At 38.4% G+C, this 22,089-nt stretch overlaps 1 protein-coding gene across 8 annotated transcripts in view; it reads left to right on the forward strand.

The window, feature by feature from the left end:
- The window catches only part of METTL16 (methyltransferase 16, RNA N6-adenosine), a 60,436-nt gene that overhangs the window by 12,875 nt on the left and 25,472 nt on the right, over nucleotides 1–22,089 (forward strand). For 5 of the 8 annotated variants that reach the window (XM_060133769.1, XM_060133775.1, XM_060133777.1 and 2 more), the window contains 4 exons: nucleotides 5,473–5,672; nucleotides 10,375–10,515; nucleotides 12,200–12,315; nucleotides 13,763–13,905. In XM_060133769.1, coding sequence (XP_059989752.1) covers nucleotides 5,473–5,672; nucleotides 10,375–10,515; nucleotides 12,200–12,315; nucleotides 13,763–13,905 — 600 coding nt within the window. Of the gene's footprint in view, nucleotides 1–5,472; nucleotides 5,673–6,117; nucleotides 6,244–8,614; nucleotides 8,745–10,374; nucleotides 10,516–12,199; nucleotides 12,316–13,762; nucleotides 13,906–22,089 lie in introns of those variants that run through there. The other 3 variants (XM_060133772.1, XM_060133773.1, XM_060133774.1) reach the window with 3 other exon arrangements.

Raw genomic sequence — 22,089 nt, forward strand, 5'->3', positions numbered from 1 at the left:
TAGCTTCTGCTCGATGTCTTATACTTTTTAGTGATTAGGATGTAGTTCCTTAGTAATAAGTTGTATGCTCTATTCCATCAACGTAAGCACATTTTTTAAAATAGTGAGAATTGTTTATATAAACAACTCTGTTTGAAGGCACTAAGAAAATATATTAATTATATCGCTGTTTCTCTTGCTCCAAATGTTTCGTGAAGCCATGTAATCAATGCTCAAGCTGCACTACTATCTTTTGGGGATTGCTGTCATTGTGGGAAATATGCTGGTTTGGTCTCCAACAGAATTGGCCCCCTTTCATGGAAAACAAGTACTCTGGAACCAAGGATCTGTTTTCCTTTTTTGAAAAAGGAAGTGTTTTTTTTTATTATTATTCTACAAACATTTATAGAGCCCTTAATGGGAAAATTATAGAAATATATCCTTCCTACCTACATTTATAATGGGAATGTTGCATACGTAAAAGAAAAAAGGTCACAGTTCTTCCACCCCAGAGATCAAATTACTTGTGTTCCTTTCTAAGCCCTGTCCTTATGCATATATAGTAATTTTTGTGGTTGTAATTTTGCTATAGGTACAATCAAAGGACTTTTTTTTACCCACACTTGACATAAGCATTTTCCATGTAGTTATAAAACACTTATTGTTGTCTTGTTATTATTTTTACAAGAATGTGATCATAATGTACATATATGCTTTTACCCAAACTTGTGGGAGTTTTTTTTTTGTTGTTGCTGTTAATTTATCAAGGAACCCTCTTCATACAAGACTGTGTGAATCAGCCCAGTCTTACTCCTTTTCATGACTGCAGAGTATTCTCTTGTGTGGATGTGGTATAGCTTATTCAGTCAACTCCCTAATGACTACTTTTAGATTGTTCCTAAATTTTCTGTAATGCAAAACTTAAATATATTTAACTGTTTCCCATACTCTTGGACTTCTTTTTTTTTTTTTTGAGTTTCACTGAATTTAGGGCAAGTCACTGGGCTTAGCTAGAAAAACTAGAGTACTCTTAACTGTAATTGGAAAGAGCAAAGAAGTGTTTGGATGACTAAGTTTTTCTTCCCTGTCATTTGCTCTTTAGCTAGCATAGCAATCCACATTTAAGAGACCAACTTGATTGATCAAGGTAGTTTCTTACTATTTTGCATGTAGGATTTTGGGTTCTTTGGCTAATATAGGGCTAACAGTAATGGTCATTTACAACTGTTCCAGGATCTTTATTTTTATATGATACTACTATCTCATTGCTTATTTGACCATAGGTGTGATAAAGTTAAAAAACAAAAAATTCTTAAACTCAGTTGTGGGTAGGTATGAGTTGATGGAAAACACAAAACACCATAGGTTTGGCTTTTGGTTCTGTTTGACAACCTATTAGTATTATTAGTATTATTATTATTAGTAGTATGATACTCGAATTCAATTAAATTCTCCATCTGTACTTTGGATCCCATACCCTCCCCCATCTCAAGAGCCTTACATAGTCCAGTATTCCTTTAGTTAAATATTTAATGTCTGTCAACTAGTTTCTTCTTTTTGACTTACTAAAAAATTTAGATACAACTCATATATCATAAAATCACCATTTTAAAGTGTACAATTCAGTTGTTCTTAGTATGTTCACAAGGTTGTGCAAGTATCACCACTATCTAATTCCAGAACATTTTCATCACCCCAAAAGAAACCCTATACCCATTAAGCAGTCACTCCCCCCTGCTGTGTCTCATCAACCCCTGGAAACCACTCATCCGCTTTCTGTCTCTACAGCTTTGCATGTTTTGGATATTTCATGTAAATTGAATCATAATATGTGGCCTTTGTAACTTTCCATTGACTTTTAAACGTGTTTAAATCTTCCATTAAAAAATTAGTAAAGAAACCTCTCCGTCAACCCTACCACTTCTGCCCCATCTCTCCCTTGCATAACTCAGCTTCTTGAAGAATTATCTATTTTTACTGTCTCCATTTTTTCATACCATACTTAATCTTTAGCACATTCCAGGGTGGATTCTGAATTCTACCACTACGAAAGCAGCTCCTGAAAAGGTCTCCGTGGTCTCACATCACTAAATCCAGTTTCAATTTCCAGTTGACTCCTGAGAAGCACTGGGGTAACTGACACTTTTACCCTTCACGGACACCCTCTTCCCTTGGGCTCCTTGGCACCACATCACACTCTCCTGGGTTTCCTTCTTCCACCCTGTCTCCAGGTGTAGCTTCCTCTGTAATGATTGTAAGTACAACCATTAAAGGATTCTTTGAGGCTTAGTGTTAAGCTGTCTTTTCCTCTCACTTTATGTTTTCTCCTTAGGCACACTCTCATCTGTACCAGGCCCTCATTTGTTTGTTTGCAAATCACTTATACATTTTTTCCAGATTTCCAAATCTCTTTTTCCAGATTTTCTGGGCTCTATACCTAGAGATCATACTTACTCAATATCTCTACTTGGATATCTCAAATACAGCTCAAATTTATGATATTTCTCCTCAAAAATGGTTCTCTGCCTGAGTTCCCAATTTCAGTGAATGGCACTGTCTATCTTGTTGAACAAGCCAGAACCCTAGGAGATGTCTGTAAACGCATCCTCCCTCACCTCACATATCAGTCCATCAACGGATCTTGTCAATTTTCCCTCCTAAATGTCTCTAAATTCCTTTCACTTTTCCCTGTCTTTGCCACTGCCACCTTTATCCAGCTTCTTAACTCAGATGACAGCAGTAGCTTTCTCATTGGTGTCTCTGCTTCCACTTGGTCCATCCTTATTCCATACCAGACATAAATCCTTAACATAGATTATAATTATCCTGGTGTGATACTTTCACTTTCAGAAGCGTCCCGAATTAATTGATAAAATTATATGGTTACCCTAATTATAAGGTCCTATATAATCTGGCCTCTATCTTCCTCTCCAGCCTCATTTTAAACCATGCATGCTTACATTGCTATCTGCATTTTAGACACAGTTGTTAGAAACAGCTGTTTCTCAGTATGCCCCCTGAAGTCTCCTGCCTCAGGGTCTCTGTACTTGCTCTTCTCTTTACCTAGGACCCTAGAATACCATGTTCCCTTCCCCCTGTTCTTTGTTAATTTTTATTTCAGTCTTCAGGGAAGCCTTCTCTGACCTTCCTAAGGCAGTCCCACTTATTATGTAGGTTTCCTAGCACCTCGTATCTATCTTTTATAGCATTCATCACAGTGACAATTTTACATATATTCGAATGATTCTTAAATTAATACCTACCCTCTACCAGACTGTCAGCTTCATGAAGGGAGAGATTATGTCTGTATTTGCTTTTACTACAATATCTCCAGCATTTTGCACAATGCCTGGCATGTAGCTGACATGTAATACCTGTTGAATGAGTAAAGGAATGAACGCCAGCAATCACAACCTCTTAAAAATTCTAACCTATTCCATATAACTCAGTTGAGCAAAGTAGTGCCCAAAGAGAGTGAAACACTTTTATACTTCTTTAGAAGTGTGGAGTAGCCAAGTACCCCAACTTTCTTTATAATTCTGTTATTTACGATAGAGGTTGCCACCTGTCGGCCTGTGAATTATATAGGGCTTGCAGTTATTTATTGTCCACATATATTTTAAGAATCATAGAAATTTCATATAAAAATATGGGTTGCTGGTTTCATTTGGAAATTTTAGAGATCTAGCAGAACTGGGCCAGCAAACCCACTTGACATTAATTACCTAGAACTGAGTAGTGACCATCCCCTTTGAAATGGTCACTTGTGTCATCTGGCATAGTGCTACTGGAAGTGTGGCCATTGGTCTGCCCGCTCGGCCACAAACCATTTATTACTGTCCACAGAGGCGAGGACCTTGTGCCACACGCTTAGTTCAGCAGACATGTCTCTGGTTATGACTCTCTGTGTTGATTTACGTTCTGGCACAAGTTCTGTATCTTGTCAGGGACTGGCATTTTGAGTAGTATGTTGTAAATATTTGAGTTTGCAATTCCTTAATTTCACAATTTTATTCAAAATGTCAGTGCAAAATAACATTCAGAAATTTTAGTTTAACAAAGCTGTAAATAGGTACTGCTCTTAGATGATACTGCTTATCGTTTATTTTATAAGGTATCTACGTTATTAAGTTTCTTTGATAGAAAAATTCTGAAATTTCACATTTCAGGTTTTAAGGCTTTGAACATAGACATCAGAATTGATTATATTCCTTCTGTGCGTCTAGCAATGAAGTTTAGTAATAGATTGGGCTACCGCTATAGAATAAAGAATGTGAACTTGTTTGAACGCTTTAGTGTGGTACTCAGATGTGAACTTCTTTCCATGTGTAAAAATTGACTATCGGGCTTCCCTGGTGGCGCAGTGGTTGAGAGTCCGCCTGCCGATGCAGGGGACACGGGTTCGTGCCCCGGTCCGGGAAGATCCCACGTGCTGCGGAGCGGCTGGGCCTGTGAGCCATGGCCGCTGAGCCTGCGTGTCCGGAGCCTGTGCTCCGCAACGGGAGAGGCCACAACAGGCCCACGTACCGAAAAAAAAAAAAAAATGAAGTACTGACACATGCTACACCATGGATGAACCTCACAAATATTATGCTAAGTGAAAGAATCCAGATGCAGAGATCACATATTATATGATTCATTTGTATGAGATGTTCACAAAAGGCAAATCTGTGGAGACAGAAAGTACATTAGTGGTTGCCTAGAGCTGAGGGTGGAAATGAGGAATGACTTGCAGATGGGCACGAGGTTTCTTTTTGGGGGTGATAGAAGTGTTCTAAAATTGGATTGTGGTGATGGTTGCACAACTCTGGGAATATAGGAAAAACTATTGTGTACTTACAGGTGAATTTATAGTATGTAAATTATTCCTCAGGAAACCTGCTAAAAATAGTCACATTTAAAAATTTGGTGCTTGTAGTATTTGTTATATTTAAGTATGTTAACCTGTTTTCATTATTAAACATTTTATACTGCTTCCTTTCTACTTTTAAGTATGATTTTCAAAGAATTCTACCATCAAATCATGTTATTTGATAATAGTAAAAATAACCAGCACTTGTAAAACAGTTACTATGTAGTAGGCATTATGCTAGTACTTTTCACAGATGATCTCACAGCAACTCTACATATAGGTATTATTATCCCCATTTTACAGCTGAGGAAACGGTCTCATAGAGGCTAAATAACTTGTCCAAAGTCACATAACTAAGTAAGGAGACAATTAGGCAGGAATTGAAACAGAGGTACTCTTGTCCTCTGTGCTTCATGTATGAAGATGCAGTAGTTTTGGTGGAAATTTATGCTGTCTTTCACATACTGTGACTGTTAAACGCCCATATGTGTATGCCACTGCACTGAATGTGCTACGTAACTATTTATATGTGTGATCTCTTAAGAAACAGGTGGGTGTTTGGTCCTACCTGGTTGCATTAAAGCTTGTAGAGCGCAGTGAGTCTTACTAATCAGTTTTACTTCTTTTTCTCTACCCCTCAGTCTTAATTTTAAAGACCCTGAAGCAGTCAGAGCTCTGACTTGTACTCTCCTAAGAGAAGATTTTGGACTTTCTATTGATATTCCGCTGGAGAGACTAATTCCCACAGTTCCCTTGAGACTCAACTATATTCATTGGGTAGAAGATCTGATCGGTCATCAGGACTCTGACAAAAGTACTCTCCGAAGAGGAATTGACATAGGTACATGGTTTTCAATTATGTTTTGGCTAAATATAAGTTTTATAAATTTTGCGAGGTCTTTGCAAATTCTTTGAAAACTTCTGGGTATTTGTTGTGTGAAGGAAGCTGGCTACAGATATCACTGTTCTTATTTGGGATACCTAGGCTTTTCTGCTGTCACTTTCTCTTGAGAAGAGAAGGGATTGTCAGCACCAGATGGAGCAAGGGGGTAAGAGAAGTGCAGAATGAAAGTGAGGCCCTTCTTTTCTTAGCTTTTCAGATTACCACGTTGATGTCTGTGTCAGTTGGGCATTATTTTTACTCTGAATTATTTGGTGTTAGTACAGTAGTCCCTATATTGGGATTTTGTGGTGATGGTCACTTAATAAAAGATCATGTGGGACTGAATACTTTTAGGAATCTCTTAGGTGATTATTTATAGAGAGTATTTAATCCAAAATTAAAGGGAAGAAAAAAGACATCGAGTTAAAAGAAGATGTTCTCTTAATTGTAATCTTCTGCAATGGGGAGGACTGTCCTGTTTGATTCATTTGGGAATGTAAGTAGAGAAGCAGAAGGAAATGAAGCCATGGTATGTTTTGCGATTATAAATGCATTATATGTTTTGTCATAGCCAGTATTTTCATTTGATAGGGTTTGAAATTTGTTAATCTTTTGGCCTTTACTAATCCTTTATAGAAAGTGTGAAGAATTGAGTTAAAAACTGTGGACCCTATTTCTAAACATAGTTAATAAGAAACACAGTTTCTAGATAGTAGTAAATGTTCAGCATTTGTGTGTGTTTTCAGTGCTCATCGTACATGAGCTTTTCAGCAGCATTTATTGACCCCCTCCTTTCTCCTTTATGCACTCTCCTCCATTTTCTTCCATGACACCAGACTCCTCTGGTTTTCTGTTTTCGTTTCTAGTCACTCTTCTCCCCTTTTCAGGCTTACTTTCTTGTATTAAATGTTGAGAATCCCTAAAGCTCAGTCTTTAACCCTTTTCTTATTCAGCACTCTACCTCTAGGCAATTTCATCCATATCTATGACTTTATTTTCTGCTTCCATGCAGATAACCTACAAACTGTTTATTCCTCCAACTCAGATTACTTTTCTTGAACTCTAGTCCCAAATATATGAGAAACTTGGATATCTCAAAAACTTCTCAGACTTCGTGACATCCAAGACCAAACTCATATTCTTTCTTCCTAATCTTGTCGTCCTTGATATTGACTTCTCTCCATTCTCACTAACAGTGTCTATCACCGTTTCCTGTTTTTCTCTCTCAAATATTTCTTAAATTGTCTATTTTTCTCCTTCTCAGCTGCCACCATCCCAGTCCAAGTCACCATCATTTCTCCCTGTCTACAGAATAGCTTCTCAACTATTCTGTTCTTGTCCACTCTGTTGCCCCTCCATTCCATTCTCCAGAAAGTATGTATAAACCATATCTGAGCACATCTTTACCACTTTAATGGCTTCCTATTGCTTCTGTGATAAACACCTGAAACCTTTATTAGGCCTATTAGAATTTTCATTGTCTGATTCCTGCCCTCTAGGTCTCTCTGTAGGTCTCTCTAAGCCTCATAGATTTCTCTTTTTTAATAAATTTATTTATTTTAATTATTTATTTTTGGCTGCATTGGGTCTTCGTTGCTGCGCGCGGGCTTTCTCTAGTTGCGGCGAGCAGGGGCTACTCTTTGTTGTGGTGCATGGGCTTCTCGTTGTGGTGGCTTCTCTTGTTGCAGAACATGGGCTCTAGGTGCGTGGGCTTTAGTAGTTGTGGCACGCAGTCTCAATAGTTGTGGTGCACGGGCTCTAGAGCTCAGGTTCAGTAGTTGTGGCTCACGGGCCTAGTTGCTCCGCAGCATGTGGGATCCTCCCAGACCAAGGCGCGAACCTGTGTCCCCTGCATTAGCAGGCAGACTCTCAACCACTGTGCCACCAGGGAAGTCCCTGCAGGCGGATTTTTAACCACTACGCCACCAGGGAAGTCCCTCTAAGCCTCATCTTATAGTCTTCTCTTTTTTGTTTTTGGCACTTGTTCTAATAAGATGTCATGATTCCAGGCCTTTGTACATGTTGTTCCTTCTGCCTGGAACTTCCCACCTTCACCTCATTAATTCTTATTTGTACTGTAGTTGTCAACTCAAGCCTTATTTTCTCAAGAAAACCTTCTCTGACCTTCCAGCATAAGATAGGTTCCTTGAATATGAGCTTTAGAAAACCATGTTTTTTCCTTCATGGCATTTTTTTTAGTTTTAAACTACACATTCACTTGTCTGATTGATTAATGTCTTTCTCTGCCACTAGATTACAAAGTACAGAGCCTATTACTTTTTTGCTTACTATAATATCCAAAAGCCTAGCAAAGTTTCTGGCACACAGTAGGTGTTCAGTAAATGATTTGTTGAATGTCGATGTATAAATACATCATTCTTTCAACATTCAAAATTCTGAACATCCAATATGAACTAAGCACTATGTAAAAATAATGGGGTTTAACAAAAGTTTTTTTTCTTTTATGTTCATGGCAGAAGATTGGCTGATGGGTTATAAAAAGCTTTAAAAGCTTGAGAGCCTATTTAGTACTAATTTATTTTAATTATGCCCCAAACCCTCTAAAATAACACTTGGGGATATAGGAGGTTAATGGATTTTAGCTCTTCACAAGGGGCACTCTTGCTGAAATCACATTCATTCTAATTAGGGTTTTATATAAATTCTTCCCCCAGACTCCATTAGTTTGCTCTAATTCTATGGTTATAAACTTTTCATTTTTATTTATCATTACAAGGATTATTACCCATTTAAAAATGTCATTCATGGGCTTCCCTGGTGGCACAGTGGTTAAGAATCCGCCTGCCAGTGCAGGGGACACGGGTTCGAGCCGTGGTCCAGGAAGATCCCACATGCCGTGGAGTAACTAAGCCTGTGCACCACAACTACTGAGCCCACGTGCTGCAACTACTGAAGCCCACGTGCCTAGAGCCCGTGCTCCGCAACAAGAGAAGCCACCACAATGAGAAGCCTGCACACCGCAATGAAGAGTAGCCCCTGCTCGCCGCAACTAGAGATGGCCCGCGTGCGGTAACAAAGACCCAACACAGCCAAAAATAAATAAATAAATATTTTTTAAAATGTCATTCACCTTTCAGAGGGGATCAGGATGTTAGAATGCAAGTCTTCTGGTCTTAAGAATTGAGAAACCTGATTTTTTTTGGCGAAGGACAGGTCTTTTACCTGCGTTTATTACCCTCTTGGCACCTGATATTAGGGCAGCTGAGGGAAGGTGTCCTTTTTTCTTTTTCCTTTTAAATGAAATTGAAGTACGAAGAGAGAGGTAGTTGTATGAGAATCAAGGGCCTGGGATCTGGTTTGGATTTTTTTTTCTACAGAGCTGGAAGTGCTACTTAAATTTCCTTAATTTCCTTATTCTGAGTGGCTAGGAGGGGCTAAATAATTGTGAACTCTGAGAGGAGCTTGAGTACCCTTTACCACTCCTTCCTGCACCACCTCCCACATCCCCAAGGAGATGTTTGCCCAGTAGCATCAGGGCCAGGATGCTGTTAGGTGAACATGATAGGGAGTGTAGCAATCACTGTGACTGTCAGAGCTTAAATGTTCTGGCTATCACTTGTTGTCATGTCTTTTACTAGTCTGTTCTGAGTACTTAATGAGGAAGCAGTAAGATGAGACTGGCTTTCCTCTGGATTAGGAGTGTCTCTGGCCTCCAGCTCTTCCTGCCAAATCCTTAGAAGGCTAGACTGGCACCATGATGTGGTCAGTGGAAAGTGGGCGTGGAATGGCTAGTATGGGCTGGCTACTGTGGGCCTCCAAGAATACCAGCTTTTCTTCTCTTGAGTATGCTCTTTAGGATCTTATTGGCCAAGATCAGTTAAAGGTTGTAAAAACAATTATTTGTGGTTAGTATATACTCAAACATATACTTGTCCAGTCTATGGTTAGAGGTTCTACATGCAAGTTTAGAACCAAACCCTAGCTGTCAGAGAGATTTTTGCCTGGACCATTTGCCTTTGAATGTCTCCCTTGAAACTATGGTGGGGCAAGCCAATGACTGATGTTTTGGATCTGGATCAAATGTTTTTCCATGTCTCCACATCTAAGAAATGAATCCTCTCTTTAGTTTTTAGGGTTTTTTTGTTTTGTTTAACTTCTTGTTTCCTTCAGGTAACAACTTACAGATAGGTATGAGGGGAATTGGGTGGTTTAATATTATAAAAATTTTATACCCTATGTATTTTTTTCTGCTTTTGTAGAATGGGATGTATACATTGATCTATTTTAAGATATTACTGTGGTGTTTTAACAAATAACACTGATTTCTTTCAAGAAAATCAAGTTTGGGAGAGATTTAAAATGAAGTCTTTTTATAAAGTAAATTAAATTGCTTTGACAATTTTCAGTTAGTCAGTCATGTATTTCTTGATCACCAGCCAATTATGCAAACTTCATTTTACATACAGCATACAAAGAAGACAGCAAGGTTTCTACCCTCTAGGAAATTTGAATCTAATTATGAGTTAAGACTAACATACATGAAGCCAGTAGCCACAGTATGTGTGTAATCAGTACCAGCTTGTGGTTTAAGCTGTTAAGGCTATAAGAAATTCTAAGAAGTGAAGAATGGTGTTTTTGCTTGTTGGGCTCACCTTCCTCTCAGGTGTGTGCAATGTGTTTTGAATTCCTACCGTACTAGGTACTGGGGCATCCTGCATCTATCCTTTACTTGGAACAACCTTAAATGGCTGGTATTTCCTTGCAACAGAAGTAGATGACATGTGCTTCAACTATGCAAAGAAGAATGTGGAACAGAATAACTTATCGGATCTTATAAAAGGTTAGCTCTGTAGAATAAATACTCCTTTCAAGCTTTGTTTATTAACCTGTCTTTCTAATTTAACACATCTCATTGTCTTCTGCTTTAATATACAAACTTTGGTAATTTAAAACAATCTGGTACATTGTAATTTGGTTTGCTCCTTTGTTACCAGAATTAACTCAGAAGGAAACAGAGTAAATACAGTCGATCCTCATAATTTGTGAATTCTGTGTTTGTGAATTTGCCTACTTGCTAAAGTGTGCCTACTAGGGGCTATTTTTAGCCTCCACATCAATACTCATGGTACTTTTGTGATCATTCACAGACACGTGCAAAGCAGCAAAAAATTTGAGTCACCCAGCATGCATGTTCCCAGCTGAAGTTGGACAAGGCAATGCCCTGCTGTCTTGTTTCAGCTCTCATACTGTAAACAAGTGTCCTTTTCATGGTCTGTTTAGTACCACTTTTTCTTTTTTTTTTTGCAGTTTTGTGCTTTTATTGGTGATGTTGCTGTTTATAATGTCCCCTAAAACAGTGCTTAAGTACTGCCTAGCGTTCCTAAGTACAAGAAGGCCATGATGTGCCTTACAGAGAAAATACATGTGCCAGATAAGTTTCGTTCAGACATGTTACAGTACTGTCGGCCATGAGTTCAATGTTGATGAATGAGTAAGGATATGTATTGATCGGTTGATGAAAATGTTGGGACCAGAGGCTCAAACTTACCTAATCATGTATTTCTCTTAGGAGCTAGTGGTTCAGTATTCACTAATTCAGTGTTCGTGGTGACTATAGAACACAGCTACCACTAAAGATGAGAATCAATTGTGTATAAAGTAACCTAGTCACCAAGATTTTTAAAAGGAAGAAAATCCTGCTTTTGATTAAACTATGCTGTCTTTTTTATTTTAGTACATGGAACTGTGCTACAAATAGTCAAATCTCCTTAATGCTTAGTTAATTTTTACGTCTGTGCTTATTGTATATATATAAAGGGCTGGGTTTTTTGGTTTTGTTTTAGTTTTTTGTCATTAAAGAGACTTTATATCTCTCTTTGGAAGAAATAGGCTTTTCTTACTAGTGTTAAACATATCGCAAGGGGAGATATTAATATATTATTAATGAGTTTTTTAGTTATCCATTCCTGTGTTACAAATTACTCCAAAATCTGGCAGCATTACTCCAAAATCTGGCAGAGACATGGTTATTAAACAATAAACATTTATTAATAATCTTGTGGTTCCTGTGGGTCAGGAGTTTGGGTGTGGCCTAGCTGGGTGGTTCTGGTTCAGAGGCTTTCATGAGGCTGCCCTCTGAAAGCCTGGGGGTAGAGATGTGCTTTCCAGATGGCTCACTTACATTGCTTTTGGCAGCAAGCTTTAGTTCATTGCCATGTGGATCTCTCCTCAGGGCTACTTGAGCATCATTACAGCATGTCAGCTGGCCTCTCCTAGAGCAAGTAGTTTAAGAGATAAGGCAAGGAGGAAGCCGGATTGCTTTTTATGACCTAACGTCAGAATTGATACCCTATCACGCTCATCACATTCTCTTCAGTAAAAGCGAGTCATTGAGTGAAGCTACACTCAAGGAGCGGGAAATGGAACTCTACCTCTTGAAGGGACTAGTAGCAAAGAATTTGTGGACATATTTGAAAACTACCACAGTCGTAATCGTAGTTAACAGTCTCTGTTTTTTCTCCTAGTGGTAAAAGTACCACAGAAGACACTCCTGATGGATGCTCTTAAAGAAGAATCTGAGATAATCTATGACTTTTGCATGTGCAACCCTCCCTTTTTTGCCAATCAGTTGGAAGCCAAGGTAAGATATCTTCTGCTTTAAAGTAGTGGAATATTTAGTTAAGTTTTCCTTGTTGCAAGATAAGAGCAACTTTTATTTTGGAAGCTGTATCAGTTAGGATGCTTCTGGTATCAAACACCTGAAAACCCAATTCAGATTGACTTAACAAGAAAGTTTATTGGTTTACATATCTGAGAAATCCAGCAATAGCATGGACTTCAGGAACAGTTTGATCGAGGAGTTCATAATAATATGAAGGCTGAGACTCTGTTTTTTCAGGTTCCCCTTGGCTCTTATCGGGCCCTTGGTTGTTTTTGTTCTCAGGCTGGTTTACTTGTGGCAGAGTAATATTTGGGGAGTGGGAGAGGGTGAGAAGAGAGCTCTTTTCTTCCCCAAACCATTTAACATTTGGATTTCTTCTGATTGGACCAACTTAGGTTACAGTCTACTCTACTGCATTGGGCTTATTGGCTTAAGGAGAGGGTCACTGTTTTTACTGCCAGCTGTCATTTGATAGCAAACAAATGTCTTATTTAGTCTTTCCAACTTGAAATGAATATATTCATTTCATGAAATAAAATATATTTGCTTATGAATATGGAAAGAGATGCATTGGCTAAGAAAACTAACCTATTAAAAATCAATAAAATATTATTGATTTAACCTAAGTTTTCCTTCATCTAGAGAAGAATTAATAGAAAGTGAATAATATTAATCAGAAGGAAACGAGGGGGTGTGTATGCTTAAAACTTTGAGAGAATAAATTGTTTTTAGAATCACTCAGATACTCTTAAGTACCATTTACATACCTCATAACAAAATAAATTCCAGATGGATTAAATTTGGTTGCGGGCAGGGAGGGGAAGTGGACAGAAATTTATTAGCAATACCAACATTCTAGATTGGAACATGAAGTGAAGCAGGATTTAAGAAATCTAAATTTTAGCCTTCAGTGCAGATAAATTTGAGAACTATTGATAAAATAGCCACATCCTGGTGTACATTTCTTTTAAAAAAATGTTGAGATACATGGGCTTCCCTGGTGGCACAGTGGTTGAGAGTCCACCTGCCGATGCAGGGGACGCGGGTTCGTGCCCTGGTCTGGGAGGATCCCACATGCCGTGGAGTGGCTAGGCCTGTGAGCCATGGCCGCTGAGCCTGCGCTCCGCAACGGGAGAGGCCACAGCAGTGAGAGGCCCGCATACCGCAAAAAAAAAAAAAAAAAAGGTAAAATGTTAGTATGTTTAATCACAAAGATGGAAGGTAAAGACCCTGGGAGGGAGTATTTGCATGAATGCCATTGTTTCAAATGCCAAGATTATACGATTTTTAAATCCCAAATCTAGCATGATACCTGGAAACGGAAATTATGTCTAAGCATTCTTGTGTAAATCTAGGTTACAGTCAAAGAGCTGGCCTTAAGGTGTAAAGGTTTTTCACCAGGGTTTGTTGTTGTTGTGTTGTTCAGGGAGTAAACTCTCGAAACCCTCGAAGACCCCCACCTAGCTCAGTAAATACAGGAGGGATCACAGAGATCATGGCAGAAGGAGGCGAATTAGAGTTTGTTAAAAGGATCATCCATGACAGTTTACAGCTTCAAAAAAGATTAAGGTAAGTTGGTAATAAGAATATTATCGACTATGTAATTCAGGAAGAAACCATGTCAATGAGAGGAAACAAAATCACTGTGGTCTGAAGAATAAACAGACAAAACCTGAAAAGGTAGAAGGTCCTACGGTCTGCAAAGACCTTGTTTCTGAGGATGCTCTCATGCCTTTAATTGATTTGTGTTTCCTGTAATCATCTACAGTGCATGGATAGAAAGGAGGAAAATACCATATTATTGTGTTGCTCCCATTAGTATGGTCCTGTGATGGAACAAAACTGATTCAAATATGGCTTTTGATTAGAAAACAGATGGGTTCAGATCTGCCCCATGAACCAGAATAAATTTGTTGCCTAGTCCTTGAAGCAATTTATGTTCTTGGAATCAGTCTCTCAAACGATGACAGATGTGAGGACATTGAGCTGTCAAGAACTTAATGAAGGGAAACTGAAGTCACTAACCAGCTCCAGAGGAGAGTTAAGGCTATTCCTTTTTAAAAGCTAATTATTTCGGACAACACACCTGTCATTAAGCAGCATAAGGTACTCAGAAAGAGCTATTTGTCTCGCTTGACTTCTCACCCTGCCGAGTGTCGGTAAAATGATGGATAATGTGGTAGTTCAGACTAAAAGGGCTTTCAACCCTAGGATTTAGCTTTGTGACATAGAGAAGAATTTTTAAAAATTGTGGTAAAATATGCATAACATAAAATTTACCATCTTAACCATTTTTAAAGTGTACAGTTCAGTAGCATTAAGTACATTCATATTGTTGTGCAGCTAACCTCCAGAACTCTTTCTTCTTGTAAAACTAAAACTCTGTACCCATTAAATAACTAGTCCCCATTCCCTCTCTTCCCATAACCACTGGCAACCACCATTCTTCTTTCCATCTCTGTGAATTTGACTATTTGAGGTACCTTATGTAAGTGGAATCATATTTGTCCCTTTATGACTGGCTTCTTTCCCTTAGCGTCAAGTCCTCAGTATTCATCCACGTTATAGCATGTTTCAGAATTTCCTTCCTTTCTAGGGCTGCATAATATTAATATTACATTGTATGTATATACTACATTTTGTTTATCCGTTTATCTGTTGGTGGACACTTGGGTTACTTCCACGTTTTGGCTATTGTGGATAACGTGGCTAGGAACATGGATGTACAAATATTTCTTAAGACCCTGCTTCGAATTATTCTGGGTGAATACCCAGAACTGGAATTGCTAAGTAGGGAAGCCTTTTTTTCCCCCCGCTTTTGGATTTATACGTGTTTAAAGCTGCTTATTTTAGTAGGCCAGTTCCAAAATCAGCAAATATCCTGATTTGTTAAATGTGAGTTTATTTAAATATGGAAAGCAACTGGATTCTTGGATGATCTGCCTCAGAAAATTTACACAATATTAAAGCCAAAGGTTAATAAATTTTTGCCTTAAATTGATTTCTTCAACGAAAAATGGTGCAGATGAACCTGTTTGCAAGGCAGAAATAGAGACACAGACATAGAGAACAAATGTATGGACACCAAGGGGGGAAGAGAGGGGTGGAGTGAATTAGGAGATTAGGATCGACACATATACACTAATATGTATAAAATAGGTAACTAATGAGAACCTGCTGTATAGCACAGGGAACTTTACTTAATGCTCTGAGGTGACCTAAATGGGAAGGAAATCCAAAAAAGAGGGGACATATGTATACATATAGCTGATTCACTCCACTGTACAGCAGAAACTAACACAACATTATAAAGCAACTATACCCCAATTAAAAAAAAAAACACATTAGGGTGTGAGGAAGAAAGAGCCTTAAGTTATACTGAGCATTGAGAAGAGTCTGAGTAAGTAAAGTAAACTTAAAGCAACAGAGCACTGAGACTCATGACAGTAGGTAACCAGGGCCATGTGGCCATTTCAATATCTGTCAGCTTTTGAGGGAACTGGAGTCATTCAACAAAATGGGGAAGGTTGTTTTCAGGAGCCTATTAATCAGTAAGTTTCTATTATTGCCAAAGTTCCATTTGAACTACAAAAAATATGTTTTAAATGAACACCATTCTAAGAGAGAAGAAATTGGTCAATACGTTCCAAGTATGCCTATACCTGGCTCTGTGGCAGCCCACAAATTGAATGAAAGGTGAACGTTTGCTGGGAAGGGTAAATTGCTAGAGCCCATCATGTCTCTGAAGAGTCAACCATTTCAAGGTCGGTGTCACGTATAGGAAAAGTTACGCAGTTACGATTCATACAAAGAAAGGGTTCAGCAGTCTTGTCTGCTCTGTTAGGACTCAGGCAGGTTGAGAGGGAAGATAAAAGGAAGAAAGGAAGAATGAAGTGATTTTCATTGAAGAGAAAATAGAGCAATGTTTTTTGAAAGAGTTTTGCTCACAAATATTGTTTACAATTTCATGTCATACTTTGGTGACTTTCATTTGTATATGTTACCAGTTCATGTCCTGCATATTTTTGTAGTTGACATAATGTTTATACCACTATGCAACTCTCAAATTTTAAAATGCTGTGGAAACTGCATATTTTGAAGCTATGAAAAATAAGGGATTGAAAACAAGTATTTAAACCCCACCATCTGCTTCTTATCCCCCTTCTTGTTCCTGAAGAAATGCAGAAATTAAGCCAAATTTGTAACATTATGGAGTGAAATAAGTTAAATTTGTTGGACTGATCTTAGTGATGGCACTCCAGATGCCTCACCTCCCCGTTATGATTCATGCCTTGCCTAAGTCATGCTCAGCAGCAAGTGCAGTTTTGTATCTTAAGGAATTTTGCAGCTGGGAGGCCCTTGAGAGAGAAAGTTATCCAACCTCTTAGTTGTACAGATTAGAAATTTGGGACCCAGATCTCCTAATTCTGGTCCAGTGCTCTTTCCTCCATTCTGTGTAGCCTCTGTAGCCCAGACTGCAGTTAGACTTCTAAGTACACAGCCTTTTCTTTTCTACTCCTTTTCTTTTCTTTTTTCTTTTCTTTATTGTTGAGGTATAATTGACATATGACATTATTAGATGGCCTTTCTACTGTTGATGAAGATTTACAAGTGCTTGTCCTAATAGCATTTTCTTTTTTTAGAGACTCACTCACCTAACCTTCTAAATACATTAGCAGACTTTATCAAACCCCTTATGGCCTGGATTTTACACTTGTCATTGGTTATTAGGTCTATAGCTGATGCCCTTTATGGCAGTGATTCTGTGATTTTTCCAGGAACCAGATTTACCAAGTTCCAACTTAATACTGGTTTTACTCCCTGTTTTTGCTTTTTCCTTTCCATTCCTTACCCCCTGCCAGATGGTGGAGACTTCTTGGTTCTGGGTAAAATCCACATATCTGGTGATGGATAATAAATTAAACAATCTAGGCCTTTGAAATGTGATTCTTTGACTTTTTTTTTTTGATATGGACCATTTTTAAAGTCTTTATTGAATTTATTTCAATATCGCTTCTGTTTTATGTTTTGGTTTTCTGGCCAGGAGGCATGTGGGATCTTAGCTCCCCGACCAGGGGATCGAACCCACACCCACTGCATTGGAAGGTGAAGTCTTAACCAATGGACTGCCAGGGAAGTCCTTCTTTGACTTATCTTTTAAGTTTTTTCTCATTGGTAAAGTGAGATAATAATAGCTTCCTCATACCTCATAGGGTAGTCATAGAATTGAATGAATATGTATTTGATGTAATTAAAAATAATAATGAACAGTAAATAGGATCTTTTAAACTCTTGACCATTTTAGGAATCCAGTAGATTTAAATGCTATGGTCTACTGTGTTGAAAGGAAATGTTAAGAGTACTCTGTTATTTTACTTTAATGCAAAGTCCCCCTCCTTTTCTGTTTTTTTCTTAAAACTAGGTGCTAGCATAGTTATGGGGTGCTGTAAGTGATGGTTGCAAGGAACAATTGTAGGGCTTCCCTGGTGGCACAGTGGTTAAGAATCTGCCTGCTAATGCAGGGGACACTGGTTCGAGCCCTGGTCTAGGAGGATCCCACGTGCCGCGGAGTAACTAAGCCCGTGCACCACAACCACCGAGCCTGCGCTCTAGAGCCTGCGAGCCACAAATACTGAAGCCTGTATGCCTAGAGCCTGTGCTCTGCAAGCCTGGGCACAGCAATGAAGAGTAGCCCCCGCTCACTGCAACTAGAGAAAGCCCGCGTGTGGCAACAAAGACCCAACATAGCCAAAAATAAAATTTAAAAAAACCAAAAAGGAACAATTGTAAATTTTATAACTGAGCTTTTAGTTAACTTTCCAGCTGAAAGACTGTCCAGTTCTACAACAAACTTTGACTTACCTTTATAAAAGGGTAAGCCACTTCATTTTCCTTGTCTGTAAGGTTGGGATAATACCTTTTATGGTATTAAATGTTAAAAGAACATAGGAGCCATCTCCCACATTGTTAAAAGAACAATATAGGTCAATATAAGCTCAGAATGAATAATGACAATAATGGATTATAACCCACTGAATAAAGTAAGCAAATAAAATACAAAGGGGATAGAGGAAAAGCTCCTCTAGAATGCGAGCTAATAAATGTAGAAGGAATAATAAAATTAGAAAAATGACTATTTTGCAATCATTATAGTAATAATTGATTCATGGAGGAATCAACAATGGAAAGTTTGAAGAGCAACAGGATATTTTCATAGTTTCAAAGTATTTCCCCAGTTACAAAGTATTTCAGTTACAAAGGGATATATGGTAACTTTATAGTGGAGAGACTGAGGGATACCACCTTGATCAGGTGATCACCTCCTGATGGGGGTCAGGGGTCACCTAGAAGGACACGTAGCACCTCTGTGCTCTTCATGCCCAAAATGTTTTACCTGAATCTATGAGGAAATTTCAGAGAAACCAACTTGAGGGGTTTTGTAAGACAATTTTTCAAAAATATTAAGGTCGTGAAAGTAAAAAACGACCACAGAACTGTTCCAGATTGAAAGAGACTAAAGAGACTTGACACGTAAATGAAATGCATGATCCTAGATTGGATCTTGCATCAGGGGAGAAAATTGACATGAAGGACGTTATTGGGATAATTGGTGAAATTTGAGTATGGACTGTATTCCAGATAATAGTATCATATGAGTGTTCAGTTTTCTCAATTTGATCATTGTTCTGTGGTTATAAAAGAGAATGTCCTTGTTTTTATTTTTTATTTTTTTGTCCTTGTTTTTAAAAATGTACATGTCAAAATATTTAACATTAGGGGCATGATGATGTCTATAGCTAACTCTCAAATGGTTTAGAAAAAAACAGAGCAAGCAAATGGGGCAAAGTACAGGGAATCTGGGTGAAGAGTGTACCGGAATCATTTGTACTAACCTTGCAATTTCTATACGTTTGAAATAATTTCAAAATAATTTTTCTTGAAACCTGCTGTCTCTAAGGAATTACTAAATGCTGTAATGAGTGGAGTGCTACTTTCATCATTAAAATAGTATAATGGGTTCAAAATCTCTTGGGTAACTGATCTTCCTTTTCATTTTTTTTTCCTACATGCGTTTTGATTAGTTGTCACAAGATGCCTGTTGAGAGTAGCTAGGATCTAATGGGTAGGTTTTTTTTTTTTTCTGGCTGCGTCAGGTCTTAGTTGCCTGCGGCACACAGGATCTTCGTTGAGGCCTGCGGGATCTTTCGTTGTGGTGCGTGGGCTTTTATCTAGTTGTGGCGCGCGGGCTCCAGGGCGAGTGGGCTCTGTAGTTTGCGGCACGTGGGCTCTAGTTGAGGCATGCGAGCTCAGTAGTTGTGGCGCACGGGCTTAGTTGCCCCGTGGCATGTGGGATCTTAGTTCCCTGACCAGGGATTGAATCTATGTCCCCTGCATTGGAAGGTGGATTCTTTACCACTGGACCACGAGGGAAGTCCCTCAGTAGGCATTTTTTTTTTTAAAGTGAAGCTAAAACAGTTTTTAATACACACAATTACTTCTGCTTTTTCTATAAGAAATATAACTTGCAGAAAACAGTTGATATATTGATGAGATTCAATCTTAAAAGATAAGGAATTCCCTGGTGGTCCAGTGGTTAGGACTCTGCGCTTTCACCATCAAGGGCGTGGGTTCAATCCCTGGTTGGGGAACTACGATCCTGCAAGCCGTGTGGCCAAAAAAAAAAAAAAGAAAAAAAAACAGAAAAGATTCACGATATACTATTTAGCTTACAGTAAGAGTTAAAAGAAATGAACTCTGCCAAGCCCATGTTAAGTACCAATGACATATTACAAGCCTGAGTTATTTAAATATTTGCTTCCCTTCATTTCCTGAGGAAATTTGTAGCATCTTTCTTTTGTCTCTGTTCTGGGCCTTTTCTTGGCTTCTGGTGACTCTGATCTAATCTGTTCAGGACATGGATGCAACTGCAGATTATCATAGTAAGTGAAGAAGTCAGAGAGAGAAAGACAAATACCATATGGTATCACTTATATGTGGAATCTAAAATATGGCACAAATGAACCTATCTATGAAACAGAAACAGACTCACTGACATAGAGAACAGACTTTTGGTTGCCAAGGGGGAGAGGGGATGATGGAGGGATGAAGTGGGAGTTTGAAGTTAGTAGGTGAAAACTATTACATATAGACTGGATAAACAACAAGGTCCTACTGTATAGTACAGGGAACTATATTCAGTATCCTGGGATAAACCATAATGGAAAAGAATATAAAAAAGAATGTCTGTATGTGTATAACTGAGTCACTTTGCTGTACAGCAGAAATTAACACACTGTAAATCAACTATATTTCAATGAAAAAAATTTTTAAAAAATCTGTTCAGGAATGCTAATTTTAAAAGAAAGGTGTTAATTAACCTATTTTATACTGTTACTTTGTGAGCACTAATTGCTCTTAATTTCTTATCCTTCATCTTGTTCCTAACATACCAAAGGCTTTTAATTCCTGGTTAATGATTTCTCCACTGCCTTCTTAAAGAGAGCATATTCTTTTTCTTCCAAACCTTGTAAAGCCGCCAAATGAAATAGATTATGCTCTGAGTAAATTTACCCAGGTTTGTTTAAAGTAATTTAAGTAGGACAATTATTTATTTCAAATCAGAAAAAGGATTGATTAAACAAAAATAAGGATTCTCATCCGTTGTTGAACCCACAAACAATAAAAACAAATAAAATATTGGTTAATGCACACTATTTCTAAAGCAGTATAATAGTATTTGTCATACTTTTATAATTAATAAGATTTTCATCTGTATTATTTAATGTATTAGGTTGAACCATATAAAATTGCCAGTCCAACTTACAAAAATGGAAAATTTTTGTAGTTTTAACTTAGCATGTGATTTTAGAGGCTCTTAAATTCACTTACAGTTTTTGTCACTTTAAAATTCACCTTCAGGGGCTTCCCTGGTGGCGCAGTGGTTGAGAGTCCACCTGCCGATGCAGGGGACATGGGTTCGTGCCCCGGTCCGGGAGGATCCCACATGCTGCGGAGCGGCTGGGCCTGTGAGCCATGGCCGCTGAGCCTGCATGTCCGGAGCCTGTGCTCCGCAAAGGGAGGGGCCGTGGCAGTGAGGGGCCCGCGTACTGCAAAAAAATAAATAAATAAATTCACCTTCATAGTAGCTATTTTGCATACAGACAAATACATATTGAATGTATAGCCCCTTAATCTGAAATTTCTCTTTAAAACTAATATGCAGTTAGATGAATTTCAAATGACAGGAGTAATTATGATGCTTGGTGAAAAAAGCAGGATACAGATTATGTATTGCTAGTATAACTAAGCTATGTTATAAAGCAAGAAATATGCAAAACATTACTGTATTGTTAACTATTCTTTATGTATATTTGAAGATATAAGGTATATCATTATTTAGAAATTTATATATTTAAATCAGTTCTATTGAGGTATATAACTTGCATACAGTTACATTCTCCAATTTAAGTGTATGATTTGATGCATTTTGACAAATGTGTACATTACCACCACCACAATCAAGATATAGAACATTTCCATCACTGTAAAAAAGTTCCCTTGGTGGCGCAGTGGTTGAGGGTCCGCCTGCCAATGCTAGCGGATGCGGGTTCGTGCCCCGGTCTGGGGGGATCCCGCATGCTGCAGAGCGGCTGGGCCCGCGCATCCGGAGCCTGTGCCCCACAACGGGAGAGGCCGCGACGGTGGGAGGCTCGTGTACCGCAAAAAAAAAAAAAAAAAAAGTTCCCTTGGGCT

This window comes from Lagenorhynchus albirostris, chromosome 20 (genome assembly GCF_949774975.1).
Source record: "Lagenorhynchus albirostris chromosome 20, mLagAlb1.1, whole genome shotgun sequence".
Lineage (NCBI taxonomy): Eukaryota > Metazoa > Chordata > Mammalia > Artiodactyla > Delphinidae > Lagenorhynchus > Lagenorhynchus albirostris.